This window comes from Pieris brassicae, chromosome 10, assembly GCF_905147105.1.
Source record: "Pieris brassicae chromosome 10, ilPieBrab1.1, whole genome shotgun sequence".
NCBI classification, from domain to species: Eukaryota; Metazoa; Arthropoda; class Insecta; order Lepidoptera; family Pieridae; genus Pieris; species Pieris brassicae.
In genome coordinates, this window is record NC_059674.1 from 6,837,165 (window position 1) to 6,856,537 (window position 19,373).

Here is a 19,373-nt window from a genome sequence, read left to right on the forward strand (position 1 = left end):
CTTATAGATCCGTCTATACGTCATGCTCAACTCGTTTTTTGTCATTTCGAACTGTACCCCCACTACTAAATGTAAGCTGTTAATGTATGGATTTTATCAAATAAATACGGATTCAGAATTCAATGTTACAAGAGGCTAATTTGTGTGTATAATACATATTTTGTTGATATATAGTTGGTAACAAAAAATTCGTTGATACCTTAAACACTTCTCAACTGATTAAGAAACTAAAACAGTTCTTAATTTAATATATACCGAAGTAAATAAATGTTTATATAACAATTTATATATATATATACTTTGCTTATGTGCTTGGAAAGTTGATAATTTAATTCCAAGAATATCTCACAAGCGGGGATGTCAATGTTGCTGATTATCTTAAATGACAGATGAATCTTTCAGAACCGCCCAACGTCAGAGTACTCGCCAGTGAAGTATTACTGGTTCTATCGTGTTGATAATGATGGCCAGTCGACATGGCGAGGATTCTCTGTCGCCGATTCAAGAGCTCTGGAGATCGCTTTTAATAGCTGTAAGTACATTTTAAAGCATAGAATATTTACTCCACAAAAACCTTTGTCGAAGTTCAAAGTTAAGGACTGGTAAGCAACTTATTTTTTTTTTACAAAGGAAGGCTTGCTGCAATCGGGAAAAATGATTAATTTTGAAGTTGACCTGAACTTAGACAACAAGAGACAGAGACCGCGGCTGTATTGGTGGGATTGAGTTGTCAAGGACTTCGAAACAATAGGTTTTGGACGTAATAGATTGCGATGGCGAAATATATTTGAGGAGGTTTAGGCCCACAACGGGCGGTATAGCTATTGGTGGTGGTGGTGGCAATATGAAGATGAACTTCTGTGGCAGCCGGGTCAATCAATGCAAGTCAAATCCTTTCAAAAATCTTCTTAATTTTGCTCATTTTGCTTGGTTAACATTCAACTATTTTAACGGCAATCTTTTTATTTACGTGGTGCAACTTTATCGCAATCGAGTAGCCCGCAATATAGGATACAACTCATGAGGGGACTCTTTGTGTCTAAGAAGTCATATGGGTCCACCAAGCAACTGCGAATATAGACTGTAGGTACAAACAAACAATCCGCGAAAATAGAGGACACCGTGAGTCATTTCTGCAAAAACCCGTCATCTTTTAGTCGATATCAACTCCGGGGAAATAAATTTCTCTGCAGCTGTGATACTTTTTGACATTCAACACCTTTTGTCTTCAGTGACCGTGACCACGCACGCTGTAAAGCACGCGAAACGTCGAAAAATTTTAAATTTAAAATTATGTAAATAATTATAAGTTTATAATAATGCAAATAGCTTTAATCCGGTTAAAAAAATGTTTTCTTTCATTCTTTATATTATAGGTATCTATAATAATGAACATAACAAGGTTTCTCAAACTTCTCGATTTTAAGTCGTTTTAGGTTAGAGAATGATAATAGTGTACTGTACCGAGAGATTTAACATCGGTTTTTCCTTCAGCGTGTACCCTCTGTCTTCTTTGCTGATGAGTAGAGATGTCTGCGATATTTAAGAAATTTAATGACGTGGAATGAGTGGTATACATACTTATATTCCATAATAACCATATTTTATTTTACGTGTCAAATCAATTTGAAAAGTGACGTTTGACACTTTACTGTTTTGTGTTTACAAACTCGAGATTGATATTTTTCTTTTACATTCCAGCTGACCTGAACGAAAACACCTTGGTGCCAACAGATGGTGGGAGATACGACGTGAACATCATTGGCAGGATTCGAATGCCGGTCTACTGGTCTGAGAAGCCTACCAATGTTAGGCGGTAAGCAATTTTTTATATGATGGGGCAAACGGGATCACCGGACGTAGTGGTACTGCAGCCCATAGACTAATGTCAGTAGAGAAGTGGGTTGCTGGCCTGGATTTGGTTACGTTAATTAAATGATCCTAATCCTTGGGATTGATTTGCTCCAGTTCAAACAATTTGTATGACTCAAAACTTAGCGATTATAAAGAGTGGCGGAAAGTTTCTTGCCAGTTCTTCTTGCCCGCTCTACGCCCTTGATTAGTGAACTGGTAGCAAATGTAAATTTAGAATCAATCTTTTCTGTTGACGTTACTAATTGTACTTGCTTACCTATATGAGAATTAAAAGGTCACTTAGTTTAAGTTTCGTAAAAAAAATCATCAAAAGCGGAAGGAAGCAGTCCAAGTTTCATCAAAAGACGTTAAGTTATTTGATATCTACGGCATCCAAGCTTGTGGTGGTTCATTATTTTAAATACATGCATTTTATGGCGTTATAGAGAGTTGTCGTTAAATTGAGACAAGAATAACGTATAGGTAGGTAATCCATGACTCCTACTTATTAGTCAAATTGTAAAAAAAAATTAATTTCATAGAAAGTTTGCACAATGCCGACGCGTATATAAAGTGACGTACACGTACACAGTTTTTACTATTTCTAGCAACTTAAAAAGTACTTTATTACTCAATTGTCCTTATTGAGACTGGGTGTAATGCTATGTAGAGTGTATTATTGTTTGGAAGATAAGCTAAACCAAGCAAAGCCAATTGATTTCCATGCTTTAGGGAGGTCGTTGTTAAATCAATAGACGTTACATATAGTTTACTCTGTATATTGAACAAAAAAATCTAATTTTAATATGATTTATGCAATTTGTGGAACCTACTTATGAGACTTAGCTTTGGAAGGTAATTTTTCTTCATAGTGATGAAGAGCTATTTAAGATTTTTAGCTTGAGTAAATTTATTTAACTGTTTTACAGATGTAGCTGGTTCTATTGTAACACAGATGGAAGATACGTCCCGTACGCAGAGGCCGTGGCGGAGAAGTTGGAGGTGAGAAAATATATTTAGTTTGTTAATCTTCGAAAGATTTCAACTACCCTCAGTTTGTACGCACTATCTTGATATGGATCTACGCAATTTTTTTATAGAAAAGGGTGTCAAACAAGCATACAGGACGCCCAAAAAGGGCAGTCATCTCAGCTCATGGGCACCCATTTTTAACGGGTGCTTTTGTCGGCCTTTGAGGAAGCAGTATACTCTTACCTTGAACAATTGGAGGTCGTATCTCCCACCGGGAGTCGATTCCACATTTCACTAGTTCGCAAGAAAAAGTGTCTTGTGAAATGGATTGTGTAAGACTTCCAGCCATCAAATTCTGATGGAATTTTGAATGGATACCGTTCGTACGGTGTTGAAACGAGGCAGTAGGGTTCAACCCAAACAATTCTTCAGAATACTCACGTCAAACTACCCAGATATAAACTCACGAAACTATGATAGCCAATTTGAATTTCGAGGAGTCCGTGAGTCATTTCTGCAAAAACCCGTCATCTTTTAGTCGATACTAACTCCGGGGAAATAAATACAGATAACACAACTTTCTCTACAGCTGTGATACTTTTGACATTCAAGACCTTTTGTCTTCAGTCACTGTGACCACGCACGCTGTAAAGCACGCGAAACGTCGGGATTTTTTTTAAATTATGTAAAATAATTATATGTTTATAATAATACATAACTTCAATATGATATTTTGGTATTTATTACAGAAATACATACATTATTCTTATAGATATATAGATGGCAGTACGATAATATCAAAAAAAAACAAAATATAATAAAGTATATAATATACACAATATCGCTACTCTGAACTCAATCTGCGGACATGGAAAGATGTTGGAGACAGCATTCAGTAGATGCAACGTCTAACGATCTGTGCAACAGACTGGTTCTGACTCTTGGTATTGCAAATAGATATACGCGCTGTGGAACAGCTCTGCTCCTCAGCATAATGCTGAGCAAGAGCCAATTACAACCACAGCACACACACATTACACAATAAAACCATTGAGATAGAGAGAACCATGATTCACAAGAGATAACAATTTTTCTTAAGAAAAAAATTGTAAATCTCTATTATTTTTCTTTTTATATTTATTTTTGATTATTGGTATTTTACGGGTTTTTGTGTGTGTTTTGTTGGTAAAAAATGTTATGTTTATATAGTATCATGTGGTAAACTTCACTAAATAAATTAACTAAAGTTTCAAGCGAGCTCACCAGCTGTTATATTCTATTTATTTCCAGGTGGAATACCAGCACGGTATGGCAACCGGCGAATGGCATAGACGTCTAATACTTCCCAATAACGAGCTGGTGGTGATGCATGGACCTGGTGTGATGGTCCATTTTCTCCAGAACTCTGTTGACAGCTTTAGCGGAAGTCCGGTAAGTGTACCAGCAAAAATATTATTGGGGTTTTTTTTTTCTTTATGATGAATATAGGAATTCAGCAAAGGAACCTTCTTTCCTGGTTCCGCCCTTGTTACTTACGCCCTTTAATCTGTGTCAAGTTAAATGTGTATTTAAAACTAAATAAATAGCGCTACAACCTTTTAGCTACAACTAACCTGTATTTATTTCACGATCATTTGTTAATCTAATGGGCAAGTAGGTGATCAGCCTTCTGTGCCTGACGCCATCGACTTTTTGGACCTAACGGCGGTTTCCTCACGATGTTTTCCTTCACCGATCGAGCCAATGTTGAATGCGCACATAGAAAGAAAGTCCGTCAGTGTACGGCCGGGAATCGAACCTACGACCTCAGGGATGAGAGTCGTACGCTGAAGCCACTAGGGCAACGCTGCTCACTGCTCAGTGTGCATTTAGTTTGTTTCATAATAACTAATAGGAAAGACGCTTCTCTTAAGTTTTTAGATATCCTTTTGAAATGATCCTTTATAATTTCCCTTACCCATTATCCATAGTCCAACTTATCCTTTCAGCTGTTCAATTTTGGCAAAACGGTATATCGTAACCCACCAAAGATTGGCGTAACTGGTGATCAAACACAGAAAATAGATCACTTAGTCTTCCTGGTACACGGAGCTGGAGAATATAGGCATCAGAAGGAGAGACTTGTTAGTTATCCTTATGTCTTTAGGGGGTTGAGGATGTAGAACGAAGACGGTTGACGCTTTCAGTTGGATTGTGATTGGTCAATGGCATCTCTACATGTTGACACATGATGCGTCAGCTTACGTCCGTTTGACGAACGTAAAAACGAACGCATTGTTGTACGTTTTTATCTGCCTCATTCTTTCCGATTTCCGAAAGATTCATTAGTTTGACACGTTTTTATGTTTTACGATGGTAGTTTCTTTTTTATAGAACAGGCTGTCTATGCCTTTTGCCAAAGGGCAGAAGTCTCTCCTGATGCTACGTATTAGCCCATAGAGACTCTCAATGCTTAGTTTAACTACGAGTCTTCATAAAATCTCAATCCCTATTGTTTTTAGTTGTGTCTCAATCCGTCGAATTGTATTCACGCGATGATGAAAAGAGACGGATCTATGTTATTGTTAGTTTGAATATTCCTTATGACGATGACACACAAATAATATTCCAGCGAAATTCTTTCAGCAATCAATGACGCGTCCGCGCGTGGTGAAACGCGGCGCGGTGGAGTCGGAGATCGAAGACACGGAGCCGTCGAGTATTGATCACCTGCTGCTGTTGTGTCATGGGGTCGGATCTGCTTGTGACATGCGCATGAGACCGGTGGAGGCTGTCGGTAAGATTTTGGAATTAATTAGAACAATGTGGAACCAGCTATCGTTCAAGATATTTTTAAATCAATTCCATTTGATGTCTAAGACTAAAAACAATCATAATCTAATTGATTCATAAAGGTAACTTAATATACACATATGAATGTCAGTGACAAATGAAAAAAAATCCAAATCAAGGACGTAGACGAGAAAAACTGGCAATACATTATGAATTCTTATAATTCGCCATGTTAACTTAACTTAAACAGGAGGCTCATCTGATGTTAAGTGATACCATCGCCCATGGACACTCTCAATGCCAGAGCGCTCGCGAGTGCGTTGCCGGCCTTTTATGAATGGGTACGCTCTTTTCTATATGGACCTTAAGTCAAATTGGTTCGGAAATACTTTGCTTTTAAAAACGCTTAGTTGTGGAACTGTATTGAATTTTATTTAAAACGGATACGACCTACGACGGAGTGAAGGCCTCCAAATCCTTCCACTTGTCTCTCATCCTCGCGACTATTTTCCAATCTGTCCACGCTATCTCTTTTATTACATCTTCCCATGTGGGCGTCCTCTCTTTCTCCTTCCCACTGGGCCATTTTGAAGGGTCCTTTTGAGTCATCTGTCATCACAAACATGGGCATAGTTCCACTAGACTGAGTGTGTGAACGCATTTTGGGAGGGGGGGCGTTCTTTTTGTAAAACGTTACGATGCGGGGCGGGGATTGATTTGCGCGCTATTTTTAATATTATTTTCTACTTTCCAGTACTTTACACCACATAATCGCAACTGGAGTTGGTCACGAAACGTTTTACTATTTCAAATTTGAAATAGAAACGTTACGGCGCTTTTCATGGGGGGGGGGGGGGTCAAGAATCTCCAAAATTTGCGTGACATAATACTTGAACGCTCCCTTACAACGTCTGTTAATATTGTAATACTTCGTAGTCTTTGATTTTCAACTCATGAATAGGACGCTCCATAGTCCTTTGGCAAACTCCTAATCTCAATGAGCGTCTCTTTTTCCAGTGGATGACTTTAGGAAGACAAGTATGCAGCTGCTACAATCGCACTACAAGAACTCGTGTGACAGTGGGTTGGTTGGACGGGTCGAGGTAAGGACGCTTTTGATACAAGATTGTTTTACTTTTTAGTACTAGCGATTTAGACAAAAATTACGCGTCACGTTTTTCCGTTACGCGTCATCTTTTATCTCACATAATTGTATTTATGCGTACAAATAAATGTAAAATGATCAATTCTATTGTGATTTCCATCTAAAATTAAAATTTTCTTTTGAAAAAACAACCAATCATCAGTATTTGCTCATGACGTTGTCACGTTCAACTATCGTCAGTAAACCGACTTTACAAACAACCAATTTATTTTCTTTAAAGGTACTCCCAATCTCCTGGCACTCGAGCCTACATTCAGGCGAGACGGGCGTAGACAAACGTCTGGCTAACGTCACGTTGGACAGCATTCCTTGGTTGCGAAACTTCACGAACGATACAGTGTTGGATGTCTTGTTCTACACCAGTCCAGTGTTTGGACAGGTGAGTTAGTGAACGAAAATTTACTAGGATTATCAAAGTATTGGATTTTGACATTTGACCAGATAGACGTTGTCCTTTATATGTCTTGCCATACAATAGTCGAATATCACACACACACAAAATTTCATCGAAATAGATCCAGCCGTTTAGAAGAAGTATAAATAATGACTAGTGGACCCGACAGACGTTGTCCTGTACATATCTTATAATATATAATTGAAACTCTAAAGGGTTAACGAATCCATTTAAACACATAAACCAGCTGCCCACTGAAGTATTTCCGAACCAATTCGACTTAGGGTCCTTCAAGAAAAGAGCGTACCTATTCTTGAGAGGCCGGCAACGTACTTGCGAGCCTTCTGGCTTCTGACCTCCTGCCCGTTTGCCTCCTATTACATTTTTTAAAAAATATCAGAACTTATCCAAAAATAAAAATACCCAAACAGTAACAGTTAATAATATATGTCGGAGAAATATATGGACATCTTTCTGTCTTTTGATTGAAGTTCTAACACAAAAGACACGAATAATTATCGTTGAGTATTTAATTTGGATTGATTCCTTTTACGATTACAAATAACACTTTTAGCTTAAATTCTATCGAGCAGCGGGTTCAAGATCTCACTTCATCACAATCTACTCGACCACAAATCACATAGTGCTGAATCTATCAGTACTGTCTTGCGTTCCCTGAACGCATTGTCCAAAGACGAGATGACGCTTCAACCCCACTCGAGACAATATTCGTACTTTTATTCGTTATTTATACCCAAGACATATTTTCTAATCATAGAGACGGACGGACTTTCTAGCTTCCAGTCCCAATTAATAGATATTAAGTTAGTCTTAAGCAAATCACCATTGGAACCGGTCCAATTAAATTTATTCTTTTTAAAAACACTCCAGCGCGACCTCGAGTTTTGACTAAATAATGCTTCTAAATTATGAAACAAATAAAAAATCACAACTGATTTGTTTTGTTATTATTTATTTTTAAAGAAAACACTTTTTTACTTATAATTTTAAATTTCTCCCGACGTTTCGGTAAAAAGTGTTTTCTTTAAATGCGTAAAAGCTATGTTAACAAAAGACAATATTATTTATTTGTTAATTAGTTAATTATGATTCTTAAAAGACAGAAGAAATCTTAATTAAATCTGTGTTCATTTGGGGTTTGAACGCACAATTTTAGGCTTCATCTTGTCTATTGTTTGTGTAACTAATTTCAGACAATAATAGACACGGTGTGCAAGGAGTTGAATCGAATCTATGGCTTGTTCAAGAAACGTAATCCGGACTTCAGAGGAGGTGTCTCTTTAGGCGGACATTCTTTGGGGAGTGTCATTTTGTACGACTTGTTGGGGCACCAGATACCCGAGGTGATTAAATCAGTAGAGATTAAAAATCAGATTTTTCAGTTTAAATACATCAATTTCATTTATATTCCCTTATTATTAAAAACCATTATTGCATTTCTAAAACAATGACACATAACGTCCTTTAATATCAGAGCCTCCCAGATAAGGGAGCTTTCAAGTATTACGTCACGCAATTTTTGGAGATTCTTGACCCCCCCCCATAAATCCTTCCATAACATTTCTGTTTCCAATAGTAAAATGTTTCGTGACCAACTCCAGTTCATCACGTCGGGGTTATTCGTGTCTATGTAAGGTACTGAGTATTGTAATGAAAGGTTCTTCAAGACACGACTATTTAATACGAATGTTAGTACAATACTAATCTATATTAAACATCAATACATTTAAATCAATCATGTACGCACAGACTCTTTAAACCTAAAACTTACCATTATGTCGTGTAAAGTACTGGATACTTGAAAATAATATTTACAATAACGCGTAATTCAATGCCCGGTCCGCATCGTAACGTTTTACAAAAGGTCCTCTCCCCTCCCAAATTGCGTTACGTAATACTGGAACGCTCCCTAAGTTTGTGACAAGTTTTTTTTAAAGGCAATGCAGTTGCTATATAACGACACTGAAGGGACTGTCCATTTTATGGCGTTATAGAGAATTGTCGTTAAAGGGCGAGAAGAAAAACGTATAGATAATCCATGACTCCTACTTATAAGTCAATTTGTAAACAAAAGAACGAATTTCTTAGAAAGTTTCCACGATGCCTACGCGTATATAAAGCGACGTACGCGTACACAGTTGTTACTAATTTTAGCAACTAAAAGTACTTTATTACTCAATTGTTATCTCTTTACTCAAGTGTATTATTGTATGGAAGACAAGTTAAACTAACCAAAGCTTCGACTTTCAACGCTTTAAGTAGTTCGTTCGTCCATGTAACGTCCCCGTATATAACTACGGGGACGTTACATGGAGTTTACACTGTATATGAAAATAATCAAATTGAGTTTACCCAGTCATAGAATGAGACATGGCCAGTTAAAACGGTGTTAGAGTTTTTAATGGATAATATTTGTTGACTATAATTGATAACAGATGGCGCTGATATTTCAACATAGTAATACATAGATGGCGCTATTTCTTTGACAAATAAATTTATCTTAAAATAACATAGTATTTATCAAACTCTTGATTTTAAAAAATGGAAGGAAGTGATCATCCTGACATGTTCTATGGCAAGCCGGTGTCCTTACGATGTTTTCCTTCGAGAGTGTTAAATACAAACATAGAAAATAATTCCTACAACCTCAGGAATGACAGTCATTCTCCCAAGACATTAGGGAAACACTGCTCCTGCAACTCCTGATTATATACCTCCATCATTTTTGTAGGAGCAGTGTTGGTGTAAGTTCCATCCCTGCTTGGTCACCAATGGACTTTATATGTGCGCAATTAACATTCGATTGAACAATGAAGGAAAACATCGTGTTGTAACTGACGTAAAAAATTGAGTGTGTGTCAGGCACAGGAGTCTGATCTCCCACTTGCCTATTAGATGGATAAATGATCATTATGAAACACAAAACCCTGAGGCCCAGACCTAAAAAGGTTAACTTTTTTTTCAGGCTTCAGCCTCGAATGGTTCAACGGAAAAGAATTACGTCCAAGAGTGTGCCGGCACGGGTCAGCCAATGTTCAAATACCCCAAGTTGGAGTTTTGCCCCGAAGCCATGTTCGCACTTGGTAGTCCTATTGGTAAGTAAAACCCCCAATAGGTTTGTTAACGTTGCTTATACACTGTTCAAATTATTTGTGATTTATAATTTTCACTGTTATATAAAAAAACTCCCTTTGTCGCTACTCCCCGCTTTGAAGGCACTCTCCTTAAAGCCTCAGCTAACATCGGAATATTGGGCGTTGACATATCGAATAACGTCCAGTTTCGCGGTCATTTGGAAGGGAAGGCTAAATTGGCCTCCAAAAAGCTTGGTGTGCTCACCCGAGGCGAGACGGTACTTCACTTCGGGCCACCGCTTGCAACTCTATAAAGCGCAAATTCCCCACTTGGAATACTGTTCTCACCTCTGGGCGGGAGCTCCCCAATACCAGCTCCTTCCACTTGACCGTATTCAACGAAGAGCGATTTGAATCGTCGACGACCAATCACTTAACTTGGCGTTGCGTAGAGATGTTGGGTCTCTCTGCTTCAGTTGTTGTGATGTTGGGTCATCTTCTACCGCATTTACCATGGAGAGTGCTCAGAAGAGTTATTCGGTCTAATACCCGCAGCTGAGTTACATTATCGGACGTCAAGGCAAAATACAAAATACCATCCGTATCACCTCGACGTCCGTCGTTCCACAACTGAGCGTTTCTTAAGGCAGTTTTTGCCGCGCACCACCACTATGTGGAACCAGCTGCCCACTGAAGTATTTCCGAACCAATTCGACATAGGTTCCTTCAAACAAAGAGCGCACAAATTCTTAAAAGGCCGGCAACGCACTAGCAAGCCCTCTGGCATTGAGAGTGTCCATGGGTGGCGGTATAAGTTAACATCAAGTGAGCCTTCTGCCCGTTTGCCTCATATTACTTAAAAAAAATTCTTTGGAAATCTTTCTTATGATTAAAAAAAAGTTGTTAGATTATATGTCCATAGCTGTATTCGTTTTCTTTTCTTTTTCTGTTTTGTGTATGTCTGTATATAATTATAGAAGTTTTAAATTTTCTAAAAAAGCTAATTATTATAAATATTTTTTAGAAAGCTATCAGACAGCTATCTATGGACATATAATCTAACAACTTTTTTTTTAATTTAGCAATATACACATATAAACAGAAAAATTATAATTTCACACGAGAAAATTTATTATTACTATTATTAAATTTAAATTATTATTATATGTATGTCGCAGTAAAGTAGTTAAATCAGAGAGTTATTGAATATCTGGACAGTTAATTAAAATCGATATTCAATCAAGTCGCAAAAATTCCGTCAGACAAGTGAGTGAACGAAACGTTTAACGAGTTTCCTAAAAGTTCCTAGGCAACAAGACTAACCTAACCTAACCATTTACAATAAAGCAAAACATGGAATTTCCAAGCTCTCAGTTCTTCACGAATACACCGAAATAATAATAGCAAATGAAATAATAATGGCGGAGTCTTGTTTTACATTGTTAATCAACACGCTGGCTTTCGGTCAGACAGATAGTTAAACGTTTTTGCCGCTGCTTTATTTAAATCAAAATGCTAGCGACTTGATTGAATTAACTCTCTGATTTAACTACTTTACTGCGACATATATACCAATTTCAAGTAAAGAAATATCCAGATTTTTTAAAAATAATTAGCGAAAGGTTAAGACTAAGTTTCTTTTTTCAGCTATTTTCGAATGTGTCCGCGGCGTGGAGATGCTCGGAAAAGATTTTTGTCTACCCACATGTGGGAAGTTTTTTAATATCTTCCATCCGTACGACCCCATCGCTTACAGGTACGTACACAATTTTGACAGACGGGAGTCGTATTTAGCGCTTTTTAACTTAGACGTAGCAATAATGAAAAAAATTACAAATACCTTTTTTTAAATTTATATTGAGGTTTTACGAATAATATATGTCAGAAATCTGTAATAACAGAAAACGATCTCATTTGTTTTATTAGAATGGCAACACCACGCAATATCATAGACGTCTTACGGGTCAATGAGTCAACGTCAATTTGTGGTCAAAGTACAGTTGGTCTCTGACCGGCGCCTTCGCCGGACACGTGTATTAAATATTAAGTATAAATGTCGGATGGCGGTAGTGACAGTAATTTAGATTTGAATCTCAGTCTGTTATATTGTTTAAAATTTAATTTAAGTAGAAAATCTTAATCTAAATCTTAAATCAATAAATATTAGTTTCTATACTTACCTAAATAAACACTAAATTCATATCTCGTATTCAAATTTCTCATCCACAAGACTTAAAAATATTTATCGAAGTTCACACTTACTACGGTCTAACCCATTGCAACAACTTAAATAGATTCTACCCTTGAAAGAAAACACTTTTTAACCGGATTGAAGCTATGTATTATTATAAACTTATCACTATTTTACATAATTTTAAATTTTTCCCAAAGTTTCGTGTGCTTTACAGCGTGCGTGGTCACGGTGACTGAAGACAAAAGTCGTGTTATCTATATTTATTTTCCTGGAGTTGATATCGAATAAAAGATGACGGGTTTTTGCAGAAGTGACTCACGGTGTCTCCTATAGCTTCAATCCGGTTAAAAAGTGTTTTCTTTCTAATAAGTGGAACGCTTAACTATTGTAATTTATTTTAAATTCTTTTTTTTCTTCAGAATCGAACCAATGATAAATCCAGAGTTGCGGCAGATAAAACCGTATCTGATACCCCATCACAAGGGACGGAAACGGATGCACTTGGGTGAGTTGACTTAGGGTCCTTCAAGAAAAGAGCGTACCAATTCTTAAAAGGCCGGCAACGCACTCGCGAGCCCTCTGGCATCTAGGGTGTCCATGGGCGGCGGTATCACTTAACATCAGGTGAGCCCCCCGCCCGTTTGCCCTCTGTTCTATAAAAAGAGTTCTCGTAGGGTTTAGGACATTTGTATTTATTTACGTAAGTGCTGTATTTTGTAGAACACAATATATGTTGAGGGTTTTTTTTACCAAATAATTTAATATTTATGATATAATTAGTCAAGCAATAGATTCATACAGACGCGTATTATGTTACGTACGTACACAAGCAAATTGTCAAAGACAAATTTGAGCTGCCATGAGTCAGACGAAGTTATCACTTGATACATTATTGTTGGTCCTTCGAAGCATGTATACAGAATTTCGTAAATATATGTTTGTCGCAAAATTTCTCGGAAACGAAATTTCTTATTTAAACCATTTTAAGTTTCATTATTTTTTATTATTTTTTTTGTTAATTATCTCTTAAGTACGTTATCAAAATCCGTAAATTAGTTTAAACCCTATCTAGATACTGACACGCTTTAGAAGTTATACTTTATGGCGTAACAAGATAAAAATCTTTTCAAACATGTTATGCTACGTAGAAAAAAACGAGACTAACTGTAAATAGAAATTAACTTAAGTAAAATTGACTATAGCTAAATTCAGGGTGTCGGTTTTTATACAGTGCGCGCGCGCATCGTTGACATTTACTCTCATCATTACTCCTTAACGCACTAAAACATACATAAATATTTCTGGCTAATGTATTTTTCTCTTTTATACAGAACTCAAAGAAACAATGGCCCGTGTCGGCGCTGATATTAAACAGAAATTGGTGGAGTCCATAAAAAGCACTTGGTTTAGTATGTGGAAGACGGCTCCGCCTCCGACCGATCAGCTCGAGAAGGTGGTAGAAGAAGAGATGGAGAAGGAGGAGTTGAACGATGAGTGTAAAGAGGACGTCACGCAGGATAAAGAAGTTATTATAATGATTTTTTTACTTAAATAAGAGCAGTGATGGCTTCAGCGTGCGACTCTCATCCGTGAGGTCGTAAGTTTGATCCCCGGCTGTGAACCAATGGTCTTTCTATCTTTGTGCGCATTTAACATTCGCTCCAACGGTGAAGGAAAACATCATGAGGAAACCGGCTTACCTTAAACCCAAAAAGTCGACGGCGTGCGTCAGGCACAGAAGGCTGATCTTGAAAGAAAACATTTTTTAACTGGATTAAAACTATTTGTATTAATATAAACTTATAATTATTTAAATTTAAATTAGATAAATAAAATAATTAAAAATTATGTAAAATAATTATAAGTTTATAATAATACAAATAGCTTTAATCCGGTTAAAAAATTGTTTTCTTTCAATGTGTAAAAGCTATGTTAACCAAAGACAATACTAATTACTTGCCTATTAGATTGAAAAATGATCATGAAACATATTCAGAAGTCTGGTGCTACGATCTAAAAAGGTTGTAGCATCACTTCCATCTCCGCCATTTGTTGTCCAACTCCATAAGATTGGCTAGCTCCCTGACATATTTTAAAACTCTTCTGCATATCATTTCTTAAACATATCCTATGCCGCTCAAGCTTGACCTTTGTAATTCTTGTATTTCTTATCCCTTTGTGTTGCATAGCAATTCATGAATCCGTGAAATTAGCTTTTTAGTTTATTTTATTAGTTATTTTTTTGTATAAGATTTGGTTATCGACTTTTTGCACTTTACCCATCATGTTTTTTCCTTACTAGAGTTCCTAGGAAGAGATCGCTTGTTAGCGATAAGGCCGCCCGTTGCATCCCTTATAATTTTATGTATTATGTTATTTGATTTTGTATAAATGTAAGGAAGTGTAAAAAAATAAATAAAATATACTCTCGGGACGTAACTCCTACGATTTGAGAAATCGCCACGGTTATAAAACTAAGAAAGCCTGAGTGAGCAAAATGTACAGCCTTGGCCTAAAAGTGTCTCTTTGGATATTTTTTTTCTTAACAAATTATATGTTTTAGGCGACCCCAGAAATGCTTGGGCGCTTGAACAGCGGACGCCGTATCGACTATGTGTTGCAAGAAGCTCCCTTTGAAATGATCAACGAGTATCTCTTCGCCATGACCAGCCATGTTTGTTATTGGTGAGTCAATGTCCGCCTTCTCACGGGAAATGACAACCCGTAAAAAATTAAGTTTAACGTAAATCTTCGTGAATCATTTGAGATATTGGTGAAAACCGCATTAAATTATGTGCAGTAGTTTTTATGTAATATAAAAATATCTCTCGTTATGGCAGCGTAACAAACGTTTTTCGTTAGACCTTATTTTACCGCGAATTCTTAATTTTTAGTTCGTCTATGACGCTTAAATAACGTGGCTTTAAATGGTAACAGTTTTCAAAATCGGTTCAGTAGATCCAGATATTACAGCGTAACAAACTGACCTCGTACATATCAATACGGAATGTCGTGTGTATGAATGATATTTTTGTTTAAATATACATTTTATATTTTAATTCCTAGTATTATACTGATTTTACTATAGCAACTTTTCGATAATTACTTTTTAACAGTATTTACAATATACATAACCTACATAGTAATAATAATAACTCAAAATTGATACTAATGTTCGTCTCCTAATGTATTACAATCTCTCATTTTTATACATTAATTATTTATTGTAACAGATTCAAAGGATTTTTTTATAGAAACTTTTTGATAATCGTTCTCCAGGGAATCGGCCGATACGATTCTACTGATTCTTCGGGAGGTGTACGCCTCTATGCGCGTCCAGCCTGACTGTTGTGTGCCACAAAATAACCTCACGGTGCAGCGGACACGCATTGTTACTACGGTCAGTGTTACGCACGCAGACGAGCACGTACAATCACGTATACGTATAACACACATATGAATAGCCTTACATAAGTTTGTTATTGTATTTAACAGTATACGATCTCTGACACAGTGAAGGCCTCCAAATCCTTCCACCTATTTCTTTTCTTCCCAGGTGGGTGTCCTCTCTTTCTTCTTCCCACTGGGCTATTCCAAGTAAGGGTTCTTTTTGAGTCATCTGTCAACACAAACGCAGGCACTGCGACCAGACCATTTCCAGCTTTGGCATCCATATGATATACATGAACACTATTGAACACACAAAGACATTTGAAAATTACAAAAAAAGTCTAAAATTTTTTTAAAGTTTAATTTCTTTTTGCAGGATGGAATGGTCGCCTCCACATTGGGTAAGATAACTGTTATTTTAAACCTATTTAAGTTGAACGCTAGTTTTTTTACTGTAACGAGAGTTCAATTCTGTAGCGGTTGTTGTAATGAGATGTTCAAATAACTCTTTGTTTGAAGCTAGGTAACACAACGTACCAACTACGCGTCTAAGTGCGGAAATTGAGTCCATTCTACCCCTCCCCTGGTTTAAAATATGAGTATTATAGTATTTACTTGGCTTGTCTAAGGGTTCATAAATCTAAGTGACACTTATGCTATAAGACATTCTCAGAAATGCGAATGTTAAATTACAATTTATGAGTGTGGTAAAAACTAAAGGGCTCATTTTGGCTTCAAGTGTGATGATTGTTTACATTTTGTTTACGCTTTATTAGTAACTAAACTGTTATTGTTACTTAACTAACTTTGGGTTACATAACTCGTGTTTAATAGTTTTAAGATTTAATGGAAACGATTAGTTTTATATGCCGAAAATGACTGAGACTTTATTTAGTTGGAAAAAAAATACATCGGCTAGTAAAGTTCACAGAGTAGAGAGTAGGGAGTAGGGCAAAGATAAACGAGTGACAGACTTGACATAAAAGACCAAAGTCAACGGAGCAAATGGCGCGAAATTTAAATATTACAACAAATTGTTATCGGGTTATATATTTTAATTAACCTATACATAGTGTTGTCTTTGATTTACATAACTTTTACACATTTAAAGAAAACACTTTTTTAACGGATTGACGCTATGTATTATCAGGTGGTCAGTCACCGTGACTACGCACGCTGTAAAGCACGCGAAACCGCGGAAAAAATTATATAAAATTATTATATAATAATGTTTTGTAAACATTTTTTTGTACAATATGATATCGAGAGTACAGGACAATTTTAAGGATACTAAAACTCAGTTTAGCAGTTTTTATTATTTTTTCCAGACTCACCATCGACAAGTAGAGGCAGTCCATGTTGAAAATGGCGGAAAAAATAGTTAAATTATTGTAAATAAAAAAAATATATTTATTTATAGATATTGGTTTTTAGTTTTTAATTTTTTTTATGTTATTCAGTGGCCTATCCAAAAACAGACATTTGATATTTATTTATGTATGGTCTGTGGTAGTTTTTCTCTACGCTCAAAGTGTAAAAACATATTTTTTGTTAAAATATTTTTGAAATTAGCTAGAAATTGTTGAATTAAACAAGTGACGCGCATAAAGTTATTTTTTATTGCTAGTTATAAATATTTTTTTTTATATTTTCCCCTTAACTGTTTATAAATGTCAGTCACATTCAGCGTTCAAGTATTACGTACAGCAAAGTTATGATCGCAGCTTAGAACGCGCATTGCGAAAAAATAAAAGTATAATTTCAAAAATTGGAAGCGTTCTAGATCTGGGTTTATAGACATATGCTTAAATATGTTGAATTATGGCACACAGTGGCAGGTAAAGGATGCACGTTTGGTTGAAAAACCTTAGACAATGGTTCGACGAAGGCACCAAGTCATTAGAAACGCGGCAATTGAAAGTAACCAAGATGATCGCCAACCTTCGCAAGGATGACTCCTCCGGCGGCGTAACGTTTTTCTATAAACATCCGCACCCCTCTACCCCAAAGTCTTAAAGTATTACTTGAACGCTCCCTTACATATTAATCAATTAATTAATTAATTTATGCTGCGATTAAAAGACATGAGTGCTTTTATTAATGATGTATTTGGACTGTTATTAAAGGACATATTTATGCATTCCTTTGAAAAAAAACTTTTTTTTTTTTTGTGACAGTTATTGTATACTGCTTTTTTACTGTCATTTTTATAGGTAACAAAATTAAATAGCAGAAATTATGATTGAAAATATGATTTGTCAATTGTATTGTATACAGTGATATTTTGAAACGACTTTGGAAAAAGACAGCGTAGGTCTTATCTCTCTCAAACATATTATCGAACCGATCGTTATCAACCGTGTAATTCATGTCCATATAGACGAAATAACAAATTTATTACATAGCCACATCTAGACCAATCCTAATATCGTGCGACAAGGACGACATTACAATACTATCTCTTTCCAAAGTCCGATGGAGATGTCTCCGATACAAGTAAAAATTTAGGTTGTTTGTATGTTACAAAAATGTATTAATTATTATGTTAAACCTAGTTTAATGCAAATTATTAAACAATAAAATTTATATTTTATTATTCCTTGTTTTAATTACTTGATAAAGTAAATTACAATCGCCTTAGTACAAAAAAATCACTGTGAGACTTCTTATCAAAATTTATCATAATGGATGTATGGTGATGAAATTTATCATGATAGACGTTACGTGAAACCGTATTTATGATTTACAAGAGCAGTGTTGGCCTAGTAACTTCGACGTTCGACTCTCATCCCTGAGGTCGTGTGTTTGATCCCCGGCTGATTGTGCGCAATTATTCGCTCGAACAAGGAAAACATTGTGAGGAACCCGGCTTGCCTTAGACCCAAAAAGTCGACGGAGTGCGTCAGGCACAGGAGGCTCACCTAGTAAATTGATAAATTATCACGAAACAAATACAGAAATCGGAGGCCCAGACCCAAAAAGGTTCCAGTACCACTATAAAAGTTAGTTGGGAAATACACGAAGGACCAAAAGTTAGGTTGATAATATAATTAAAACTTTCTTTTTCCGACACTGAACATAAATAAATTCAAAGTTTAAACGTAAATTAATCAATAAAGCTTTTTATAAATTTGACGAATACTTAAATGATCGTAATCCTTGGGATTGATTTGCTCCAGTTCAAACAATTTGTATGACTAAAAACTTGGCGCTTAAAAAGAGTGGCGGAGAGTTACTTTCCAGTTCTTGCCCGCTCTACGCCCTTGCCTTGCGAACTGGTAGTAAATGTAAATTTACAATTAATTTAACTTCTTTTTGACGTACGTTCTATGTGTACTTGTTTATCTATATAAATAAAGATATTTTGAGTTTGAGTTTTGAATAGTTGCGTCCATTAAACAATCGGCCATAATTATTGCCAATCATGAAAAAGCTAAATTTCTATACTACAAAAGCATCAATTGGTAAAAGAGATTTTTTAACAGATATATTACATTTCTAGGATAACTCGATGTTTTGATAGCTTTTCTGCAATTC

At 36.1% G+C, this 19,373-nt stretch overlaps 1 protein-coding gene across 7 annotated transcripts in view; it reads left to right on the forward strand.

Moving 5' to 3' along the window:
- The window catches only part of LOC123714990 (phospholipase DDHD2), an 83,100-nt gene extending 64,668 nt beyond the window's left edge, over positions 1-18,432 (forward strand). For 4 of the 7 annotated variants that reach the window (XM_045669731.1, XM_045669736.1, XM_045669735.1 and 1 more), the window contains 17 exons: positions 403-532; positions 1,702-1,816; positions 2,784-2,856; positions 4,117-4,257; positions 4,815-4,949; positions 5,452-5,602; positions 6,616-6,701; positions 6,984-7,142; positions 8,372-8,521; positions 10,144-10,273; positions 11,900-12,008; positions 12,866-12,951; positions 13,778-13,971; positions 15,010-15,131; positions 15,726-15,846; positions 16,213-16,237; positions 17,165-18,432. In XM_045669731.1, the coding sequence (XP_045525687.1) occupies positions 403-532; positions 1,702-1,816; positions 2,784-2,856; positions 4,117-4,257; positions 4,815-4,949; positions 5,452-5,602; positions 6,616-6,701; positions 6,984-7,142; positions 8,372-8,521; positions 10,144-10,273; positions 11,900-12,008; positions 12,866-12,951; positions 13,778-13,971; positions 15,010-15,131; positions 15,726-15,846; positions 16,213-16,237; positions 17,165-17,199 (1,962 nt within the window). In that variant the 3' untranslated portion in view covers positions 17,200-18,432. Of the gene's footprint in view, positions 1-402; positions 533-1,701; positions 1,817-2,783; positions 2,857-4,116; positions 4,258-4,814; positions 4,950-5,451; positions 5,603-6,615; positions 6,702-6,983; positions 7,143-8,371; positions 8,522-10,143; positions 10,274-11,899; positions 12,009-12,865; positions 12,952-13,777; positions 13,972-15,009; positions 15,132-15,679; positions 15,847-16,212; positions 16,238-17,164 lie in introns of those variants that run through there. The other 3 variants (XM_045669733.1, XM_045669732.1, XM_045669734.1) reach the window with 3 other exon arrangements.
- The last annotated feature ends 941 nt before the right edge of the window (positions 18,433-19,373 follow it).